We start from the raw sequence: 22,661 nt of genomic DNA, 5'->3' as shown, positions 1-22,661 counted from the left end.
ATAACGTTGCCCAACTTTATAAATAAACCATTAGAATAGAAATAGACAAACAGAGCATACAGGGACGATAATGTGTGAAGAATCCTCCTGGGTTTGAGACCAAAATATCTTAGAAACCCTGTCAAACACAAACAATGTTATGAGAAAGTATGTTCACAGTTGGACTCCATGTTTAGTTTTACCACAACAATTAAAACTGTTTTATCTTTTGGGACACCTTTTCATTCCATTTTCTCGTTCAATTTGGTAGCAAACAAAGAACATCCAAAGAATTATAAAACCATATTCTCAAGACTCCAACAGGCCGTTATTAATTGTTTAAAACACGATCAGTATATTTGGATATTAGCCTATGTGTTAAAGGTGTGTTATCTTTTCCCGCGGCATTTTATATAGTACCATGGGCCATATGGTAAGATGGATACCGTTAGCACATATCATCCCATTTTCAGGATGTTTTCAGAGACACTTAACAACCGTGGCCCCCTGCCCCATCAAAAAAAAACCTACATTTGTTTTAACGTGTTTAGGTCAGATATTTTGTTCAGTATTTTGCAGCAATTAGCCTGTAGTCCAAAACAAACAATGCAATAAGCAGAGAAAAACTTGTTTCAACATAATTAATATTTCTAAAACTGTCCCACTCAGCAAGTCCACTAAAACATGAATTGTGACATTGCCACACACTACCATACGTAGTTTAATATATCACGTGTATTTATATCGATGTATATGCCTTACTGAAATAGAACTCACTCATGACTTGAAAACAACTGGCTAGTTACTGGTCGCCTTTGTTAAGACGTACAGACACTAACGGGACAAACAAAAAGTCGTAAAATCTTATTATAATACATTTAAACAGCTTATAAAAATAACGGTTACCTTGTCACAGCCATTATTGTTAAGTAACTAAAGTACCACTGTGACGTATATTCTAATAGGAATTTAAAATTTAAATTTTACCGCGCAAATGGTAAACTGAATAAAAGAACTACCATATACAGTGTATATATTATACACGATGTTGTTTTAAATATTTCGTATTAATATTAAATAGATTCGTATTTTGTACATAATTGTGTCGGTTCAATTCTCCCCATATTTTTAACTATGTTGACATCTATTTTTACAAAGTCTGTCAACAGTTTCCCCGGTGGGATTCGAACTCAGACAGTTGAGTTCTTTATAGACTTCCTGCATGGGAAGTTTGTATAGGAGAAACGAATAGATAGACGTTACAGCATGTCAACAAGAGATATGACTTAACCCAGCTCGACTGCAAAGCAGATTTTTTGCGGTTTTTCAAAAAGATAAAAACTAAACTGTCTGACTTTGATTCGGGGTTTTCCAACCCTGGTCTGGATTCGAACCCAGGATCCTTGGTTTTTCAAACATAAACCCCGGATTCAAGCCTAGTATTCCTTGTTCTGCAAACCTTGCCCGAATTTGAACCAGGGATCCCTGTATTTTTAACCATAAATCGCGAATTCAAACCTAGGATCTTTGGTTCCCAATCCTGGTAAGGATTCGAACCCAGGATACATGCTTACATACTCCGTACGATGTCTAATTTTATGACGAAAACATAAATTTTCTTAAGCTAGATCTGGTGCAATAAAATGCATTATTAAAAACAAAATTTCTCCAATTACAAAATTCTTAGGTTACGAAACAGAAAACCAGATCTCTCCCGTCATAAAATGCATTATTGAAAGACGCGGTTGCTATTGAGAAACACGATTGATTACGTCACAATAGGGTTAGCTGTTCTTGGAACGTCTGGCGCATCGAATGCGACGCGTGTGTTCGCCGTTCTGTATAAATAGGAGGCGGTTTCATTCGAACTTCAGAACGCGATTTGGAATCGAACGCGATCGGAACAATAGAAAAGAATATTCAAATAAATTTCTAGAATTTATTCGATTCTTAACCATTGTCTTATCGTTTGCAGCGTTTGTTAATATACGTAACAATACTTTGATAATTAAAGTCTTCGAAACATCAACAATCAAGATGGTCAATCGTTCTATGACGTCACAATCTCTATTCAGTCCCGATTTCCGCCGGAGTGTTCCAGAACATGATGCGTTCTACAAAGTAAGTGTTCTATTGTCATAACAATCTTGTTTGTTTGGAAACAAAGGGAAGCGGAAGACGTAATTAACTTTATCTTAGCGACGCTTAGGCGCTCTTGAAAGCAGTGGCAACTAATTTCGAAGCCTGCCAACAAAAAGCGATAACCCCCCATAAGATAATAGGAGTTATATACTTTCTTGAAAATTAATTACACTTGACAGTCGTTATCGTCACTAAGAGTTACACCTACTCGTAAAGACCTGGATAGTCTAAGATTCGCATGTCATCTATATTAGAACACAGATAATGTAATCACGCAGCACACACGCCTATATTTCGTGTTCGTGCGGAAGTTTGTTCATTAGCAATATTTGCGACTGTGGACTAGACGTATATATTTGCTCTGGGGTTTAACTTTTTAAGGTATATTAGGTTGGGGTAAAATGGTTCATGTTTTCATATATTAGATTGGGGTAAAATGGTTCATATTTTTATTTTGTTTGGCGACCCATATCTGCTTACGGTATAACCTAAACCAACGATAGTATTTTAGCTAACGAAGCCAGACGTTTGCATGCATACACATGGTATACTGTTTGTCTTTTATCCAACGAACCGCTTTTTAATCTAATTGCGTTTTAAAATTAATGTTTCTGATTTTTTAGTTTCAGTGTGTATCTCTTGACACCGTAGTAAACAATACAAACAACGTAGCTCCATTATTTGAATACAATCCTTCATTCAACGACAAGCGAAGGATCTCAAACGTATCAGAAACGGTAAATATAAACGGTTTTTGTTTGCTGATGTAGCCATCTTATATATAGTTAAGTGGGATAATATGAGACACCTTTAGCGTATAATATCCCAGACATCCTGATCGTGTTTTAAACAATTAACAACGGTCTATATGGGAGTTATATTAAAGATCAAAAACAAAACAAAAAAACTAAAATTTCCCTGTTTATTTTTAAGGGGATACTACAACCGTACGGGATGACATCACAACTCCATTCTGTCGTCATATTGGGTGAATTAAGCGTGGGAAAATCCGCTTTATGCCGGAAGTACTTCCGCACCGGGATCGAGGAAGGTCTGGGCGAAGAACTATGCGATTATGACGACATAAATGAGTTTGTCGGGAAAAGTGCTTTTAATCGTAAGTATTTATTATCCGCGAATATGAATATAAATGCCTAAGTTATATGTTAATATGAGATACAGGTTTTAAACTCCTGAAGGATTAAGGGATTGGAAATAATGGCATTTTTATAACATGCTAATATGGCTTCTATTTAAATCTTAACAACTCAATGCGAGTTATAAGTTTTAGTGCAATTTTTAAACATAGGCTGTTTTAACGAATTTTTTTTTTTCGGCCAATTTCTTTCTCTTATGTTTGCTGTTATAATTTATGTTTGCTATCGTAATTAAAGACGCAAAAAACTTAAGTTTAATTTGTATTCAGATCACATCTATGAGCGACCCGTTGTAGTTCAAGGCACAGCTTGCAAGATCAGAATTCTAGACGTAAATACAGAGGTAACTATTATATAGTCACAATTCTCGTATCAATGGGCCATCGAGGAATCGGTGGTTCTTATATACGACCCGTTGAAAACAAGCCAAGGTAGTTTGTCACTCAAGGAAAAAAAATGTATAGGAAAGTCTCGGTGTCTGGATTCGAACCCAGGGTCCCTGGTCCTCCAACTGTTGCATTCATTAGAGCCCAGGACCCCTGGTTCTGCCACCTTAGCCTAGATTCGATCCCAACCCAATTGGTCTGGACCCAAATTCAGAGTTATACTACTTTTTTTAATTGCCCAACATGACAATTAAAGCAATGGAAAATATACATAAGTTACATTAAAGCCAATTTATTTATATGTTAATGTTAGTTCGACAAATTTTAATCATTAGATTGTAATCGATTTTTTTTTAATTGCAAGTCAATCGATTATTCGAACAATTGTAGAACATGGAATATTAATTGGACATTGTGACGTACCAATCGTACAGAATCATTCGCAATCGCTGAACAATTGAACGCGTTCTAGTATGCATTGTTCAACACTATGACGTCACAATTACATTTTAATGTATTTTCAGAAACATCTAATCGAGTCTTGCGCGTGCGATGACGTCACAACCATCGGTCGTTACGCCGAAATAGGGGACGGATGCATTGTTACGTATGCTGTTACAGGTATGATGTCATAATATGTATTTAGATTTACCCGTATTTGTTCAATAACGATAGCGAAGATCAAATTAAATAAAAAAAACAACGAAGAGAAGGAAATTAGCAGCAAAACAACAGTCGTTAAAAAACGCTATGAATAAAACTACTAAAGAAAAAAGAAAAATCTGTTTAATCCAACATACTATAAACTTATACAATATTTGGAATTGTTATAAAGCGCAGCTTCTAAACCAAAGGGTTATGTCATACCATATTATGGATGAAGAAGAAACACGCGGTCGCTGTTAAAGGCCTCCTTGTAAAACGTATTTCGCTCTACAGATCGCGGAACTTTTAAAACGGCCGCAGAAATATTGAAGACAATTATCGAGGCGCGGGGCGATTCTACGTCAATGGGAGGCCCCGTGATTTTGGTAGGAAACAAGTGCGACCTCGTGCGGAAGCGACAAGTTTCCACGAAAGGTAAGAGGTGGCGCTGTTGTTGTGTTTAATTCTATATGGGTGAGGTTCTACAATGTGACACGCCAAAACTTGTTATTCAAGCCAGAGTAGGCTCATTCCTTGAAGTTAGCATTTATTAGGCTAAAAACTTTGGTAAAAATCTAACAGTTATTCGTTTTTAACAGAGGGCGTGCGACTTGCTGAAAAATATGACGTCAAATTCGTTGAAACTTCAGCGTCACTCAATCAGAACGTTGACGAATTATTTGAGGGGATTATCAGCCAAATCCACCTGAGGGCGAAAAAGAGCTCTCCCAGCTCGGAATGCGAATCAACAGCGTCGTCTAGCGGACGCCAAAAATCAGAATTATTGAAGAGGTTCAGACTCAACGTTTCAACGACCCTAAACGGTCTTAGGTGAGATATAACTTAGTGTATATTAAATTTGGTTAGCGATATTCAAAACGCAAAACATTCAAAATTACTCAAGCTATATTACCTGATATAAGTACCATGGAACCCAAATACTATTAAAAACGTCATAATACTAATTGTTCGCAGAAGTCGAAGAGTGAGCATTAAAAGCACCGAGTGTGACATCACAGAAGTCAAAGATCTAGAATCGGAAGGAATGACGTCACAAACACAAGACAATTGTATGAGAACAGAAGAACATTCGGGAAACTTCGTTCGAAAGTTTGTGCGCCGGTTATCGCGAAGGAATATCGGAAGAAAGCAAACATGTCAGAATATGAGCGTTTTGTAACTTCCATGGGTGGGACTCGTACCCGGGGGTCGTCGGGTCGATTACGAAAAAGGGAAATCGATGCACTGTTTGCCGTTTATCCCACGAACCGGTACCCTGTTTGCCGTTTATCCCACAAACTGGTACACTGTTTGGCTTTTATCCCACAAACTGGTACACTGTTTGGCTTTATCAGACGAACTGCTACACTATTTGGCGTTTATTTTATGTACCCTGTTTTTCAAACAGGTATACATTATGTTATTTATTTCTTTAATCGGTATACTGTTTGACGCTTATTTTACAGACGGTACAGTGTTTGTTATTTATTTCTTGAGCCGGTACACTGTCAGCTATTTATCCAACACAACGTACTGTGACGAAAGACAATATACTGGTGTTACGTCACACCTGTGGGCTTAGCAGCCAAACTTTTATTTCACATTTTTACTCAAGTAGTTCCAACTTCACCCTAAGTTAACGACGGCAGTTTTTCTGCTGTTTTTTTTCTCTTCGTTACTTTTCTCGTACAGATAAATACCAAGATATGTTATGTTGGCATGAACCCACGTAAGTACGTAACAACAATATATTTTTTAATTTATGTGTCTTTCTTATTGTATCGTTCAACTTTTATAAATACGTTTCAATTTGTACCAATTATTCGTAACGTTTCAACTATTTTTGTTTGATTTTTAATATCGCTGTTGCTTTATAAAGATGAAAGTACATTGCTTGTAAAAGATCGAATTTTAATAATAAATAAAAAAACTAACTAACAAACAGTTAAGTGCTGAGGAATGTGGCAAGACTCAATATACTGAAACTTGTATTCTGTATGGGTTATTATATAGTAGTGTGGGGGAAGATGGAACACCTTAAGTACTTTATATCCAAATATCATGATCCTTTATTATGAAAGAAAGTCGTGAGGATACGGTTTTATAAATCTTTGAAAGTTTTCTGTTTTCTACCAAATGGGACGAGTAAATATAATGAAAAGGTGTCCCATCTTCCCCCACCCTGCTATATTAATAGTCGTGGGTGCTAAACCATATGAAGTGAAAACACAAACAAGCTAACTAGCACTTAAATATTTAAACAATGTTACCATACAGCACAGCTTTGCAAATATAATCTAAGGCCCCCAACTGTTTAATTGCTGTACAAGAATTTATTTGGTAAACACTGTGTTGGCCCACCCGGAATATGGGCGCCGAACTGCCGGCGGATTGGGCGCTCACGGCCCCCCTGCTGAAACTTGATTGTTGCGTCATAGTAACAACAAAAGGCATCACGCTGCGAAGGATTGTTTCGAATCTCACCGACTGTTTCGTCACAATAAGGCGTATGACGTCACAATGTGGGTTTTGTGTTAAAAGTTTAGTTATTACCCGGAGATAATTGCAGCAAGTGTCGTAAAACGAGAACGCTATCCTAGAAGCGCATGAATCAGTAGTCAATAGAATAACAATCGTTTGTGTTTCGTCACATTCGGGTTTCAGCTCCAGAATAGATAGCTATAAGAGAGTTCTAGATCGCTTCAAACAATTGAAAAGAATAAAATAAGATTTATACAGTATGTTTGCGGATGCTAAATTATAGAGTAGAATAAGACGCGTTACTGGAAACCAGGGTTTTTCAAGGTGTAATACATGTACACAGCTATGACATGTGTAAGAAAGCAGATACAGTTATTTACGTCCAGAAAGCAGATACAGTTATTTATAAAGTGAGACACAATGAATTAAACCTGTATATTCCTATAGGTCATGTAATACAGTAAAATGTTTATTCAACAATCCAAAATATTCAAATGCGTTCTTGCTTTCGTCATGTGCTCACAAATCCCCTCGGGACTTCCCCAGCCATCGGGGGAAAACCCGGACCACCCACAAACAGTTAACGTAGTAGTTATGGTCCCATTTGAGGGGGAGTATTTATTCAGGCGAGACATGATTCAACCTGGAGTAGAATATGCGCTAAAGACTTTGAGACGAAACGATGGACCTTTGACAAGAGACTTGCAATTCAACGTAACTTACAGGTAAGTCGTTATAATATAACACGGGTGTTCTGTTTCATACACCTCGTGCCCGCTTACGAGTTTCCACGTATGTAACTTGAGTGATTACGAATGGAAGGTTATACAGTTTACTTTGTAAATATTATTTGTTTACTCCCAAATGGATCAATAAACATATTATGACGTTCCTACAATTCTAGGAATTCTCAATGCAACCGCAAAGCGGCGCTAGAGGCCGTCGACTTTTACTACGGACAATGCGGAACCAGTGACGTCACTAACTCAATGACGTCACCACTCTTATTCCTTGGCCCAGTGTGCAACGACGCAACGTCGATGGTGGCGACTTTTGCCGGGAAATGGAACGTACCGGTGATTTCCCCTGGGTCACATGCAGCGTGGATAATCCCAGGCGAGGAATACCCCATGTTGACCAGGATAACCCCGTCGTATATCGACTTGGCTTATTTCATTCATAACGTGTTCGTAATGCTAAACCATGGGGTGACTTACCCTGTGCATTTGATATATGAGGACAGAGAGGAAGGAAAGACAACGGAAAGGTTGGGAGAGTGATTTATATGTAGTTTATATGCAGTATGTTGGGCATGGGTGGACGTTTTGGTATATACAGTAGTAGGCTGGGGTAAGATTGCCAATATTTTATATATTATGTGGGGTAAAATTACATTTATGGGGTACATTTACAGATTATATACTATCTTGGGGTAAGATGGTCCATGTTTTTATTCTGTTCTATCGTCCCATCGATATAAAAATAGGAGATATCTCCACCAAGCGTTGTTTAGATATTTCTTTGTTTGTTTTAAGCGGCGTTTAAACTACAGCGCAACCCGCGCGATGGTCTTGTATTTTTGAACCATGTAAACCCTATTACCTGTCTACTACCTAAATCCTCTTGTGTTAAAACAACTCCTATTATTAGACAACAATGAACCAACTTAAGAAGAAAATCACTTTCGATTTTCTTGGACGACAACTGTCTGTATATTATGATGTCATAAATATGTCTATCAATCAAAACAAAACCTCATTATGAGTCACGAATATGAACAGACAACGTCATAAACCACATTATTATACAACAATCGGTTTCCACAATTGACTGGACACATTATATTCTGGTATATCTTAAAATAGACGAGTTATAACTAGACACCAATTCGAATAATAATGACGTCATTCGCCGCTGAAGTATCAGCTTACGTAAAGATACAGAAATAACTCAAAAACTAAAAAAGAAAACAGGCATACTAAACACATAAAGCGCGGATTTAGCATTTCCCTGTAACTTTGGTCAATAATAGCACATTCTGTACTGATTTCACAATTAACAACAATTAATAATATTAGACAAATTCTTTTTTTTTTCAATACAGTAGGGTAGGGGAAGATGGGACACATTTTCACTCTATCTTCTTGTCCTAACAAAACACGATCAGGATATTTAGACATTTATGTGCTAAAGGTGTCCCATCTTCCCCCACCCTACTATATGTTACTAAATGTTATGGTAGTAGCACCGAGCTTCGAACCCATGCACCCTATGGTTAACTTATCTTTTCCACAGCGAATGCCACAACCTAATGCAAGCAGTATACAGTGTGTTCCACAACGATGCCGTGGTCCTACAGGTTACCACACGTCACGCAATAAGTGACGTCACTTTTCATGCCGAATCCTTTATAGCCGACATTGGATATCCTAACGGTACGAATTCGTGTGTTCTCTTAGTCGTTTATTATATGCTTTCTATTCTATATAAGAGTGACAACATGGCACGCCATAGGGCCTGGGGTTTAGGAATTGCCGATTTCCCAATAAATTAAAAAAAGGAAAAATATTAAAAAACAATCATCCGTAAAGTTACATATGCGTGGTAACTCGTAAGCGGGCACAAGCTGTATGAAACAGAACATCCGTGTTACAAGGACTGCCGTTTTTCCGCCATGCAGGTTAAGGAGGTTATACATACGTCATTCCTGTTTCAAAAATAGCGCTTATTTTCAGTTGTGCTAATGTGCGCTTCGAGCCCCCTAGTGAGAAAAGTTATGCTGGCAGCTTCAGCACATGGTGTCGCTGTACCTGGAAGAAACGAGTGGTACGCCATAGACCTTCATAACGACTCCTATTATGCTGCTGGTGCTTGGAAACAAGGTAATATAACCTCATGCTACCTGTCAAACTGACATAAGCGTTCTTATATATACGCTACTTGAAGTTTGCATTATAGCATATAATCAACGGTTTGGTTTATATCCCTTCGCAGTGGTTAAGTGGTTGGCGCAGTGGTTAAGTGGTTGGCGCGTCGACCCGAAACCCAGTAGTAATGAATTCAAGGCTCGTCGTTGCTATCACTGTGGGCGTTTGTGCCCTGGGGCAAAATAATTTTTGCTACAACCCAGTGGTCACTAATGGGTATTCCAAATTGTCAAGTAAGGTACCTGGTAACTCGTAAGCGGGCACGACGTGTTGTAACGACTACCGTTTTCCGGCCACGATAAATAACTTACATACCTTTTCTTTACTTGGCATACGCATTGGTATACAATCAACAGTTTGGTCTATAATTTACCCGCCATACGTGCTTATATGCATTATAAAAAACGGGACCTATATCACATATCAGTCTAAACTAACAATATCTTGCTAATATACTGATCTAAAGATACAAACGCGCATCAACAAAATACATTTTTACAAAATTATGCGCAAATATTTAAATTTAAATATCAACATCTTACCTTATGACATCATTCTTCGACACAATGACTCCTATTACATCATAACTTGTTGATGAATCTAATACCTTTCTTGATAACTAAAAACTGCTAACCATTATACGGCTGTGTAAACACTAAAGCTAAAGTTTTCTGCCAACTTTGAGTAAAGACGCAAAAGCGCAGAGTAATCAGCGTCTGGAGCGCCGCGCGCTTTTTGGATATTGGCGAAATAACGTTTAGATTCTTACTGGCGCCTACAATATGTTTGAGTTCGTACCAACGAGAATACAAACGACCAACCAAAAGTCATGTCTGCTTATCCACACACTGCAATAGCTTTGGCAACTCGACTGTGGGCATGGGAGTGGCAACCATGGATAAGTCACTCAAGTTCCCACCCACAAGGATATAAATGACCAAACTAACCAAAGGCCATGTCTACTTATCCACACACTATAATAGCTTCAGCAACTCCATCACATACACCATACCCTATAATACCTCACTCATAAATAAAAAAAACAATACGACTCAGGTGACGAGCAAGACCTCAAGGCCAAAATCGCGTACAGGGCGTTGCAAGTAATCACTTTCATTGTGACAAAAACACCAGAGTTTAACAGATTTTCAACGGCCATACTGAACGAATACAGAAGCAGAGGTGTAACACATTCAGAGACACAGGTATCACTTTAACAGTATTTTTACTGTTAATGCAAACGTGTTTTAACCATGTACAGAAAAAATCTCCCACAAAGTTACATAAGTGATAACTTATAAGCGGGCACGAGGTGTATGAAACAGAACACTTGTGTTGTAACGAATGTTGTTGCCCCGCTGAACGAGATTAACCAAATTGAATGACATGTAACTAGCTTTATCCTTGCATGGCCGGATAACGACAATGAAACAGGGGTGTTCTGTTTTATACTCTGTGTCAGCTTACGGGTTAAGTATATATGTTACTTTGTGGGTAAATATTTTTGGGTGATCTTTTGTTTTTTATATGTGGCTACGATAATTTGGACAATCCAAGTTGCATTCATTTCTTCGCTCATGAACTATGTATGAAACAGAAAACCCGTGTTGTAACGACTGCTATTTTCCCGCCATTCGAAGATAAACAAGTTACATTCATTAATTGTTCATAAACCACCACGTCCAACCCACTTCGTTCCACACAGGTGAATGAATACGTCGAAGGCTTCCATGACGCAATAATGCTATACGCGAGAGCTCTTAACGCTACAATGAACCAAGGCTTGGACATCAGGAACGGAACATCTGTTTCTGCAAATATGAGGAATATAACGTTTCAAGGTAGGCTATTATTAACCACAAAGTTACATACTTTGTAACTCGTAAGCGGACACGAGGTGTATGAAACAAAACACCCGTGTTATAACGACTGTCGTTGCCCCACCTAACGACCTTTGCCCGGCAACGCGAAAATAAAATAATTACACTCATTTGTCGTTCATTCATTTATTAATTCATTCAATATGGCACATTAAAGGGTCTAAATCTAGAATTGGTATATAAACGTTTAGAATGTTGCACATATATCACTGTGGTAGTACTCTATACAATTATCATCCAATTTAGTAGTAAACGAAGAATATTTACACAGCTATTTAACCGTAACCTTACGACTCTAAAAACGCACAATTATTTGTTACTAATTGCTAAAACATGATCAGGAAATTTAGATATTACGTGTTAGCGGTTTCCCATCCTCCCCCACCCTACATATAACCCATTTATAACCCAGGGATATCTGGCCCTGTAACGATTGACTTATATGGAGACCGAAATGGCGACTACAGTATTATCGGCATGAAGAATATTGAAACGGGGACGTTTGAGGTACGTGGACTGTTGCTAACTATAGAGCACAGTGACTGCAGTGGTTTTAAAGCCATTTAAAAGATTTATTAAAAGCTGAATTATTGTAATGCACGCTGCTTATGAATTTATTTAAATTATAAAAACTGCGATTTTGGATTTTTTATACTTTTCTTTATACATACTGATGTTTTTAAACTTCTCCAGAAAGTTATAGATTATTACGGCGGATCGCGAAGTCGTTTCACTTTCTACCCAGGGAAGAACAGAGGTAATAGTTGCTTTATCTGAATGTAACTTATTTATCCTCGCATAGCGGGGCAACGACAGTCGTTATATACACGGGTGTTCTGTTTCATACACCTCCTGCTCGCATACAGGTAACCTTTTATGTAACTTATTTATTCTCGCATGGCGGGGCAACGACAGTCGTTATAACATAGATGTCCTGTTTCATACATCTTTTTATGGACGACACTTGAACAATTACCGAGAAGTAACACGCCAATATTGATAAGAGCTTCGACACTCAAACCCATAGCCTACCGCCCTACCCTTCGTGTACTTTGTAGCACTTACGAAGTTCATAAACAGTTTCTAATTCAAGTACAAATAAATATGGACTTACTTATGTTGTTCGATTCCAGACACAAAGATCAAGCCGTTCAGAATGCCTCCATTTTCAGAACCAGGTAAGTCATGTTACACAATACGACTATCTCCCTATAAAACAGAAATAAATGAACGAGTGATTTATTATTTCACAGTAAAAGAAGACACAGATTTCAACCATAAAGCTCTTGCCGGAGTGTTGGGGACGTTGGCTGGAGTTGTAATGTGTTGTTTATTGGTTGGCGGACCTCTATGTTATAGGTAAATGTATGGCTGATAATCTGGACAACCCATTAGTGACTACTGGGTTGGAGCAATTGTCGTTAAGTGTCTTGCCCAAAGATGAATACGCTCACAATGTAAATGCGTTGTGAATACATTGCGCTTAACGCTGCTACCATTGTGAGCGTATATGTCCTTGTGCAGAACACTTGAAAGCAACTGCTCCAACCCAGTAGACACCAATGGCTTCTGCAAATTGTCAGCCATAGTAAGAAACCAATAAACCACAAAATTACATAGAACACTCGTGTTTAACGACAAGAATAAATAAGTTACATACGTTATAACTCGTAAGCGGGCACGAGGTGTATGAAACAGAACATTCGTGTTATAACGGCTGTACCGCCATGCGAGGATAAATAAGCTACATACATGGTAACTCGTAAGCGGGAACGAGGTGTATGAAACCGAACAACCATGTTATAACGGCTGTACCGCCATGTCATGATAAATAAATTAAATTTATTTCATTCAAAAATAAAACTTACACCAAACGTTCTTCAGAACGAAGTGTTCATCCAGTCACAACAACGACGGCATGAGTGTTCCCGGTTTCAACCACAACCAACCTGATGCCGTACATATCCCACTAAGAGAAGACGGTTCGGTTAGCACTTGTATGTCTGGACTTGATGACGACATGAAAGTATAAAGCTTGCTCTTTAGCGCCAACTGACGGCTGTGGAAATGAAGTTGTTTGATAAAACTCTGTAGATTTAATTGTTGCACATTTGAATGTACTTTAACCTATTGTTATGTCATGAAACACCCCTGTAATAATAGAAATCATAGTTTTAGAGCTAAATGACCGTATGTGCACTCGTTAGTGTTTATTTTTACCTGAATAAAGATGTGAGTCACCAGTGAAATGGCTTCAACACCTGGTGAGGTCTATAAAGTAGCATCCTGGAAGTGCATGAACTACCACAGTGGGGTTTGAACAGTGTACTTTTGGGGTTAGGTTATTGGACCAACTCTGGCCCCTGGTTTGAAGGTCCCATAATGTTACTGGTGTATGTTGAAGTGATTATTTAAAAAACATCCCCTAAAATAATCACCCATAAAGTTACATACATGGTAACTCGTAAGCGGGCATGAGGTGTATGAAATAAAACACCCATGTTATAACGACTTTTGTTTTTTGGCCACGCGAGGATAAAGTGAGTTATATTAATTCATTCATATTTCAAGTAATATGTTCAATACGTCAACGCATATTTTTTATACATATGTATTTAAACTGAAGCACCTCGATTATTTTACATGAACAAACATCAGAATAAAACAATTTTTTTCACAACTGTGTTTAAAATAGTTACAGAGTTAAAAGTGTGCAAAGTTATATGAATTAAATATGAATTACAAAACAATAACTATAATTAGCTTCTAAATATAGTGGAAAAGCATAAATATACTAATAACTATTCAAATTATTGGTATTTTTAATTAATTAACAGCCTTTTAGGTTACTACAATGTTTCACAAAGCTTTTAAAAGTTATGTAAAATCACCCATAAAAGTTATGTAAAATCACCCCCACACACACACATACAAGGTAACTTGTAAGCAGGCATAAGGTGTATGAAATAGAACACTCGTGTTATAACGACTGTCGTTGCTCCGCCATGCGAGAATAAATAAGTTACATACGTAAGCGGGCACGAGGTGTATGAAGCAAAACACCCTGTTATAACCACTATCGTTGCCCGCCATGCGAGGATAAATAAGTTACATACGCGGTAAATCGTAAGAGGGCACGAGGTGTATGAAACAGAACGCCTGTGTTATTATAACCACTGTTGTTTGTGAATAATATGCCAAATCTGTCTAAATACCAGTTCCTCATCCTCACCCAAATAAAACATAGGGTTAAACTTTTAGCGCCTTGATTTAAGTTTTCTCCACATTGTAACTAAAGGTCCTGGGTTTGAAGCCAAGAATCTTTCTCCTTCTTCTAATGTTGGGAGCAACTGTTGTTTGGATGTTTCAGTAGTCATAAGTATTAATATACCTGGTGATATATAACATATGGTTAGCAAGGGGTTTGGACTGCTTTTCATGAAAGTATATATAAGTTAAGTTGTATTTTACTGACACTTCAGTATTTTTACAAAGTGTCAACAAAACAATTACTTTGAATTGGTTGCACCACTTTTCGGAAGTGTTTATATAAGTTAAGTTGTATTTAACCGAAGCTTTGTAATTTTTTTGAAAGAAATGTAGTTTAACTTATTTAAACACGTGGAAAGTTTAACTTATTTAAACATGTGGAAAATGGTACAACCAATTCAAGGTTATTGTTTTGTTGACACTTTGTAAAACTACATGTAAAAAATTAATCTTTACAACCTCTCCCATATAAAATACAATCATTATTTTTGAGTGTATATAAACCCAAGAGGACAGCAAGCTTGGTGTTTGGGGTAATGGACATCCCAGGTCTTGGATCCATTAAAACATATTAACTCTACATTGACATCATACCTCACCTGATATAATGGACAATATACCAAACACAATGTATGGTAGATCTGGTACCAGGAGTCGTAACATTGCGATGACAGGTGACGCGATGCCGCCCAACCTTGCCCATGCGTTACAAGCTCCACTTGCAACACTCCTGTATTTATGCGGGTATTCAATAAATAAACGAAAACTTTAAAAAACTTTTTTCTTGCATGGGGTGGCCGGAAAACGACAGTCGTTATAACACGTATGTTCTGTTTCATACACCTCGTGCTCGCTTACAAGTTACCAGGTATGTAACTTATTTTGCCTCGCATGGCTGGCAATGACAGTCATTATAACACAGGGCTTCTAATGATTGTTTTTAACAATTAGCCAAGCTCAAACAGAGTTGTGGGAATGGTATGATAAAAGAGAATGCAAACACGGATCACTTTACTCCAATCTAATATAAAAACAATTTTAAAAAATATTTAAAATTTGTTAAAACTTTAGCAAATAAATATTAATACTTTTTTATGTTTTCCGGCCACCAAGAATAAAGTAAGTGACATTTATCCAATGATTCATTAAATAGGTTTATATTGAAAGTTACAAACATACTAACCTGACAGGGGTAGGGTACAGCTCACTAATATGAATGTACATAACGCTGAATGCCACAGTTATAGCAAACTTACCAACTAAAGAGCAGCCGATGTACAACCAAGAAATATCTGCAAAGTATATCATATGTTAGTTGGAAAGGGCTTGGCATATGCTTTCTATTCTATGTAAGCGAGGCATGCCATGGAACCTGAGATTTAGGCCAGAGTTGTAAAGTATATCAAATAGTAGTTGGAAACTAAGAGCAAAAGAACTTATATTCTATATAGGTTGTTACAGCGCATTACCAATAGCAAAAGATAAATACTTTTATTCTATATAAGTGTTACAGCGCAGTATGCCAGGGAAGCTGTAGATCTATTACCCCAGTAACCTATTTAAGAAATATCTGTAAAATATCTACACGTTATAATATTAACAAAAAAATAAAATAAAATAAAAACAACAGTAGATAAACACGACATGAATAATCCAGCCATGTGTTCATAAAAAAGCAAACCTTTTGGTATGTAAGACATTAAAATACAGAAGATTCCAGCTACGACCTCTGATAGGCTGGAGCATGGGACACGCCCAGCTTTCTCGACCAATGGGATCACTAGAAATACTCCTATCACTTCCACAAGAGCAATAAGGAAAAAGTTGAGAAAAGCATCTCCTCCTAATTCTGCTGCATTGAGGGTGAGCCCATAGTATACACATGATACTGCGAACCTGGGAGTTTAAATGAGGATTAACCATTGTTGCTACTTGAGAATAAACTGGGTGTTATCTACCTACAAAGTTACACACATGGTAACTTGTAAGCAAGCACGTGGTGTATAAAACAGAACACATGTGTTATAAGGACTGTTGTTGCTCCGCCATGTGAAGATTAATTAAAATATTTAATTATTCTAGACACATTTATTCATTTATTACCATTGATAAAACTGGATGATTGAAACTCTCCTTAAATTTGATGTCCGGACCAAGTCTAGGAACCCGTAAACATTTGATGATGTCACAATGACATCATTATCCAAAGTTTTCGAAGAGAATGTTTTCATTTCTTCACATCCAGTGGCCTCTAAGATGTCACAAAGATAGTACCCGCTTACCACGTATGTAACTTTGTGGGTAAATATTTAGACAACCTAATTAATGACCACTGGGTTGGAGCAACTGGCTTCAAGTGTCTTGCCTAAGAATACATATAGACCAAAATGCACACTAGCATATAATGGCAGAAGTAATACACTTTAAACCCAGTATAAGTATGAAGCAACTGCTCTGTTTAAACATTATGTTTTATGACATCTATATGGATAGGAACCTAATATAGGACTTTGGATTAATAGATGAGATTACTTAGGTCCTACATTCTGTTCTATATGGGTGAGGTACTACAGTGAGGCACACCAGTTTGCCCATATTATGTCTATGACATCAAAATTATAATCATGACATCATACCGCCATCTTGGTTACGTTGGCATCCAGTAGTCAGGTTATTCACTTGTTTCATTCGCCCAATTATTTCATTCGCTTCCTTACGCTGGTCGTTAAGTATCAGCCATCGAGGTGACTCAGGTAAAACCCTGGGGTTAGAAAAGGTTGTTATATAGTAGGGTGGGAAAATATGGGACACCTTTTCATTCCATTTTCACATCTCATTTGGTAGTAAACAAAGAACATTCGAAAAATTATAAAACTGTAACCTCACAACTCCCATAGACCGTTGTTAATTGTTCAAAACAGGATCAAGATATTTGGACATTATATGCTATAGATATCCCATCTTCCCCCCCAGTACTCTATTATATGGTTGGGGGTTATATATGCATTATAAAAAGGTATTTATGATTGGGGTTATAAAGAATAACACTTGGGGCCATAAAAGGTTGGTATGTTATAGATGTTTGTGGTTGTGTATGGGTTATAAAAAGTTATTTACGAGTACATTAGGTGTTTTGCCTTGAATAATAGGCCCACTTGGGTTATATGTAGTAAAATCAAAGAATTATACAAGGAGTTATAGAGATTGTTCGAAATTAGAACTGTTAAATCAGAGCAGCATTTCATAAACTAAGGGTTAGTTTACCCCTGGGGGTAAAATGTTTGTATTTAGAGGGTAAATGGGTTACCAAATTTATAGCAGTATAGAAAAATGTTGGTAGAATTCGAAGATTTTTTTTAACACAAAAATATAACAAAGTGCAAAGTATTTTTAATTAAAAGTAAAAACATGGGACCAACCACCATACAATGAGGGAAACAGCAATGGGAGCGGAAATGGCGAGTTGCAATCTTCTCCAATCTCTGGTGAACACGGCAACAAGTGCTAACATCATGAACCCCGTACCAAAGCCTGCCTCCGCAAATTGTGCAAGTGCTGCACGATACCGAGCTACTACAAGCTCAGATACTGTAGAAATAAATAAAGAGTTTTTATATGGCAACACTGCTATTTAGGTATCATGCATGCAACTTTTTAAGGTTTAAAAAAATACATTTAATGAGCACACATCTACCTTTGTGTGTGATTGTTTTTATGTAAGGCTGACAACTTGGACAACCCATTAGTGACCACTGGGTTGGAACTTGGAGCAATTACCGTTAAGTGTCTTGCCCACAGAGACACATACGTTCATAATGACCATAGTGTCGATTTTTGAACCCATTACCTCTGGGTTAGAGGTAGTCGTTGCCACCATTGTGGGTGTATGTGTCCTTGGGCAAGACACTTAATGGCAATTGTCCAACCCAGTGGTCACTAATGGGTTGTCCAAATTATCAACCATACATGAAAAAAATTCAAAACCTAACCACTGTCAAAGTAACATACATGGCAACTTGAAAGCTGACACAAGGTGTATGAAACAGAACACCCGTGTTATAACGACTGTGTTTTCCAGCCATGTAAGAATAAAATAAGTTACATACATTCATTCACATTTATTACCTAGCGTAAACAGTACAGGAAACATGCAGTAAACGAATATTCCAGTCAAGCCATGAAGAATACAGAACGTCACAAACGAATCTGCAAATGCTGTAGCAATTCCAAACGTAACAGATCCAACAGCACTTACAAGGAAAGCAACTCGTCTTCCAAATCTGTGAAAAACAAAGTTTAGTTTTAACAGTTGTGTGGATATAGTGATGGGTTGTACAAATTGTCAGCCAAACAAAAAAATAAATAGGCAATAAAATGTGCCTACAATGTTGGGGTAATGGGTCAACTCTAACCTAAATCCCAGGTCCCATGGCATGCCTTGCTGTAGGACCTCACCCATATAGAATAGAATGTGCATATACAATGTTGGGGTAATGGGACAACTCTGGCCTAAATCTCAGGTCCCATGGCATGCCTTACTGTAGGACCTCACCCATATAGAATAGAATGTGCATATACAATGTTGGGGTTATATGCCAACTCTGGCCTAAATCCCAGGTCCCATGGCATGCCTCTCTGTAGGACCTCACCCATATAGAATAAAATGTAGGATTCAAGTAATCAATGAAATACAATACTCCCATGACTAATAACTAAAATAATCTTTTAACACAGCTTAACACCCTACGAGGTGTATGAAACAAAACACCCATGTTTAACGACTGTCATTTTCCGGCCACGTGAGGATAACGTTATAAGTTATACTACCTGTCCGAAGTCAATCCAATGAATATGTTCCCAACCAACACCCCAGCCATAAAGATAGACTGCGTTACATAGCTTGCCCATATGTTTCCACATACAAGGCCAAACTCAGTGGCAATTGTGGTCTTCATAACTGAATGATCAAAGACCCAAGCGTCGCAGGTTCGAGTCTCAGGCATGGGAGTCAGGATGGTTTGGTTTTGAATGTTCTGTTGCCAGATAGAGCAATCAATGGTTGAAGTATTGGAGTAATAGATCCTGAAAAGCAAGCAGTTATTTTGGCTTTAAATTAAAAGGCATGTATGTAATTTATTTATTCATGCGTGGTGGGGCAATGACAGTCAATATTACACAGGTGTTCTGTTTTATACACCTCGTACCCTATGGCTAGTTACCACATATGTGAAATAGACAGATAGGACTATTAACCACTATCATGTCAAACAGCACTTTATAATATTGCAATAACATTATAACATACTACTATCTGTATAAAAAAACATAAAAGGCGCCGTGGCGTAGTGGTTAGCGCGCCTGCCTGTAACCATTAGGTAAAGGGTTCAAGGCTCGTCGCTGCTACCATTGTGGGCGTATGTGTCCTTGGGCAAGACACTTAACGACAATTGCTCCAACCCAGTGGTCACTAATGGGTTGTCCAAATTATCAGCCATACATAAAAAAAATGAAAAAATTCCCAAAAAAATAATCACCCACAAAGTAACATACATGGCAACTCGTAAGCTGGCACGAGGTGTTAAACCCGTGTGATAACGACTGTCGTTTTCCGGCCACGCGAGGATAAAGTAAGTTACATTCATTCATTCATTCAAAAGTATATCAGTTGTTGCTACAAGAGTAAAAGTGTATCGTATATAAGTTGTAACTGCAATTACATAACATAATCAATGATTGCAATAACATAATGTACAACTGTATCACCCACATATTACATGAAGACTTTTCACCCAATATCATCTCATTATATTCCTCCACCCATGTTATATTACAAACCTGGAAAAAATTGTAACAACATTGTAATATATGGATACCGAGTAATACGAATTTAATATACATATATAGACGACAATTTATAAATGTCAAAAAAATAAAAAGAGTTACTTGTTAATTTTTAATTTAATTTAATTCAAAATTTATCATTCTATTTTTCAATTTAAGTTGAAGTTTTTTTAAAATTTTTATTCATATAAACTTCCATTTTAAAACCGCTCACGTTCGAAATTTCATCTGCTTGTTCTGTGATGCAATAATGGGTTGGAATCATTGCTAAAAACACAGAAGACCCCATATGTGCCCCAACAAGGATATTCGGCAATGCCATCAGCAGTATCAGCCATACATGGTACAATCCACAATGGCCAACATCCTCCAATGCAAGTTCTACATCAGATACCTCACGATTAGAACCAGGATTTTCCATATTTAATAAAATCTTAAATTTTCCAAAATATTAAAATAACATAGGCCTATAGCAGGATAGGAGAAGATAGGACACTTTTAGCACATAATATCTAAATATCTCTGTGTTTTAAACAATTAACAACAGTCTAAGGGAGTCGTGAGTATACAGTCTTATGATTCTTTGTTTACTTCCAAATAAGAATAGAAAATAGAAAGAAAATGTGTCCCATCTTCCCCCTACCCTACTACATACACCTTCTCAATAAATGAGTATTGTCATCACTTTGACTTTTTCTTCCAATTAGATAGTTAATGTTCTGACACTAAACACTATTTCTGCTTTGTTTTTTATTATTTTGCTTCAGTTTGTTAATGTGCGTTAGAGCATAAACAGAACCAGATTCTGTAGCAATTGGCCAACTCTGGCCTAAATCCCAGGTCTCATGACTTGCCTCACTGTAGGACCTCACCCATATAGAATAGAATGTGCATATACAATGTTGGGGTAATAAGCCAACTCTGGCCTAAATCCCAGCTCCCATGGCATGCCTCACTGTAGGACCTCACCCATATAGAATAGAATGTGCATATACAATGTTGGGGTAATAAGCCAACTCTGGCCTAAATCCCAGGTCCCATGGCATGCCTCACTGTAGGACCTCCCTCGTATAGAATAGAACGTTGATTTGGATGCTTATATAATCTAACCTATATTGTGATAATGAATCAACTCAGGCCTAAATCTTAGTTCCCTTGCCATAGGCCCTCACCCATATAAAATACAATAACTCAGGTGTTAAATCCTAAGAGAAGCTTCTAGCCCCGAGATGTGACAAACAAATTTAAAGAGGTTAAACTTTAAAGGAACTGCTTTAATCTTTTATGGCAGGTTTCAATTGGCACACACATATGAAGTAATAAACATTATATTATATCCTGCACACAATAAGGTTTTGTTTGTTTTTTAAAGTCATAAAAGTCCCCATGTCCCTGTACAACCTTATGACTGAGTCTTTCTTTGCATAACTTAATTGAAAAAAAGCTAAATGTACTGACCAATAGTTGAGTTATAACATGGATGTCTTCTTATACACCAGACACACATGGTGTATTCATACACCTCATGCTCACTGCCAAATTATAACATGGGTATCTTCTTATACACCAAACACACAAGGTGTATTCATACACCTCATGTTCATTATCAAGCAAATATTATCGTAACCACATTGTAAACAGTTAATATTTAACTACCAACTCTAAACCGTTATAGAAGACATTATAACAACTTTCCAATAAGCTTTAAACATTGTTGTCGCTGTTACCATTGTGGGTGAATGTGCCAGGACAAAACACTCAGCAGTAAAACATATTTTCCCACAGACTAAAATAAGTGGTATCTAGTAAGCGGGAGTGAGGTGTATGAAACAGAATACCCGGTTATAAATACTGCCGTTACCCCGCCACGCGGGGATAAATAAGTTACATTGGTGGTAACTAGTAAGCGGGCACTAGGTGTATGAAACAGAACACCGGTTTTATAATGACTGT

General features: G+C 37.4%; 3 protein-coding genes and 1 long non-coding RNA gene across 4 annotated transcripts in view; 3 read left to right on the top strand and 1 right to left on the bottom strand.

Moving 5' to 3' along the window:
* LOC149735114 (uncharacterized) overlaps nt 1-20,508 on the top strand; it is a 51,932-nt gene extending 31,424 nt beyond the window's left edge. The window contains exon 2 of the long non-coding RNA XR_016385179.1: nt 20,200-20,508. This is a non-coding gene — a long non-coding RNA (uncharacterized LOC149735114). The remainder of the gene's footprint in view (nt 1-20,199) is intronic.
* LOC149735116 (uncharacterized) lies at nt 1,940-6,251 on the top strand. The gene is made up of 8 exons (XM_089879809.1): nt 1,940-2,100; nt 2,745-2,858; nt 3,055-3,238; nt 3,548-3,621; nt 4,189-4,285; nt 4,604-4,744; nt 4,909-5,140; nt 5,285-6,251. The coding sequence occupies exons 1-8, from the start codon at nt 2,017-2,019 to the stop codon at nt 5,487-5,489; spliced, it is 1,131 nt and encodes a 376-aa protein (XP_089735935.1). The 5' UTR covers nt 1,940-2,016; the 3' UTR covers nt 5,490-6,251.
* Nucleotides 7,213-14,281, top strand: LOC149735115 (atrial natriuretic peptide receptor 3-like). Its single transcript, XM_089879781.1, has 11 exons — nt 7,213-7,515; nt 7,695-8,057; nt 9,086-9,225; nt 9,526-9,672; nt 10,774-10,922; nt 11,423-11,558; nt 12,010-12,104; nt 12,291-12,354; nt 12,731-12,775; nt 12,851-12,956; nt 13,482-14,281. The coding sequence occupies exons 1-11, from the start codon at nt 7,256-7,258 to the stop codon at nt 13,627-13,629; spliced, it is 1,653 nt and encodes a 550-aa protein (XP_089735907.1). The 5' UTR covers nt 7,213-7,255; the 3' UTR covers nt 13,630-14,281.
* Nucleotides 14,193-22,589, bottom strand: LOC149735113 (organic cation transporter protein-like). The gene is made up of 11 exons (XM_089879777.1): nt 20,923-22,589; nt 20,635-20,702; nt 19,695-19,949; nt 18,993-19,147; nt 18,287-18,455; nt 17,504-17,628; nt 16,971-17,118; nt 16,549-16,763; nt 16,051-16,159; nt 15,467-15,597; nt 14,193-14,988 (listed from the first exon to the last, which is right to left on the bottom strand). The coding sequence occupies exons 1-11, from the start codon at nt 21,127-21,129 to the stop codon at nt 14,855-14,857; spliced, it is 1,716 nt and encodes a 571-aa protein (XP_089735903.1). The 5' UTR covers nt 21,130-22,589; the 3' UTR covers nt 14,193-14,854.
* Between the last annotated feature and the right edge of the window lie 72 nt (nt 22,590-22,661).

This window comes from Ciona robusta, chromosome 6 (genome assembly GCF_009617815.1).
Source record: "Ciona robusta chromosome 6, ASM961781v2".
NCBI classification, from domain to species: domain Eukaryota; kingdom Metazoa; phylum Chordata; class Ascidiacea; order Phlebobranchia; family Cionidae; genus Ciona; species Ciona robusta.
The sequence above is the reverse complement of the archived record's forward strand: the minus strand, read 5'-3'. Positions and strand labels throughout refer to the sequence as shown.

What these genes read in the sequence shown, in the direction of transcription:
- LOC149735116 (XM_089879809.1), top strand. Translation starts at nt 2,017, where the DNA reads ATGGTCAATCGTTCTATGACGTCACAATCTCTATTCAGTCCCGATTTC. An exon ending in CGGGAAAAGTGCTTTTAATC is followed by an intron (nt 3,239 to 3,547) that starts GTAAGTATTTAT and finishes ATTTGTATTCAG; the next exon opens with ATCACATCTATGAGCGACCC. An exon ending in TTCTAGACGTAAATACAGAG is followed by an intron (nt 3,622 to 4,188) that starts GTAACTATTATA and finishes ATGTATTTTCAG; the next exon opens with AAACATCTAATCGAGTCTTG.
- LOC149735115 (XM_089879781.1), top strand. Translation starts at nt 7,256, where the DNA reads ATGTTTATTCAACAATCCAAAATATTCAAATGCGTTCTTGCTTTCGTC. An exon ending in CAATTCAACGTAACTTACAG is followed by an intron (nt 7,516 to 7,694) that starts GTAAGTCGTTAT and finishes CTACAATTCTAG; the next exon opens with GAATTCTCAATGCAACCGCA. An exon ending in TGCTGGTGCTTGGAAACAAG is followed by an intron (nt 9,673 to 10,773) that starts GTAATATAACCT and finishes AATACGACTCAG; the next exon opens with GTGACGAGCAAGACCTCAAG.
- LOC149735113 (XM_089879777.1), bottom strand. Translation starts at nt 21,129, where the DNA reads ATGGAAAATCCTGGTTCTAATCGTGAGGTATCTGATGTAGAACTTGCA. An exon ending in AAGCAGATGAAATTTCGAAC is followed by an intron (nt 20,703 to 20,922) that starts GTGAGCGGTTTT and finishes AATTTTTTCCAG; the next exon opens with GTTTGTAATATAACATGGGT. An exon ending in CTGTACCCTACCCCTGTCAG is followed by an intron (nt 15,598 to 16,050) that starts GTTAGTATGTTT and finishes GCATAAATACAG; the next exon opens with GAGTGTTGCAAGTGGAGCTT.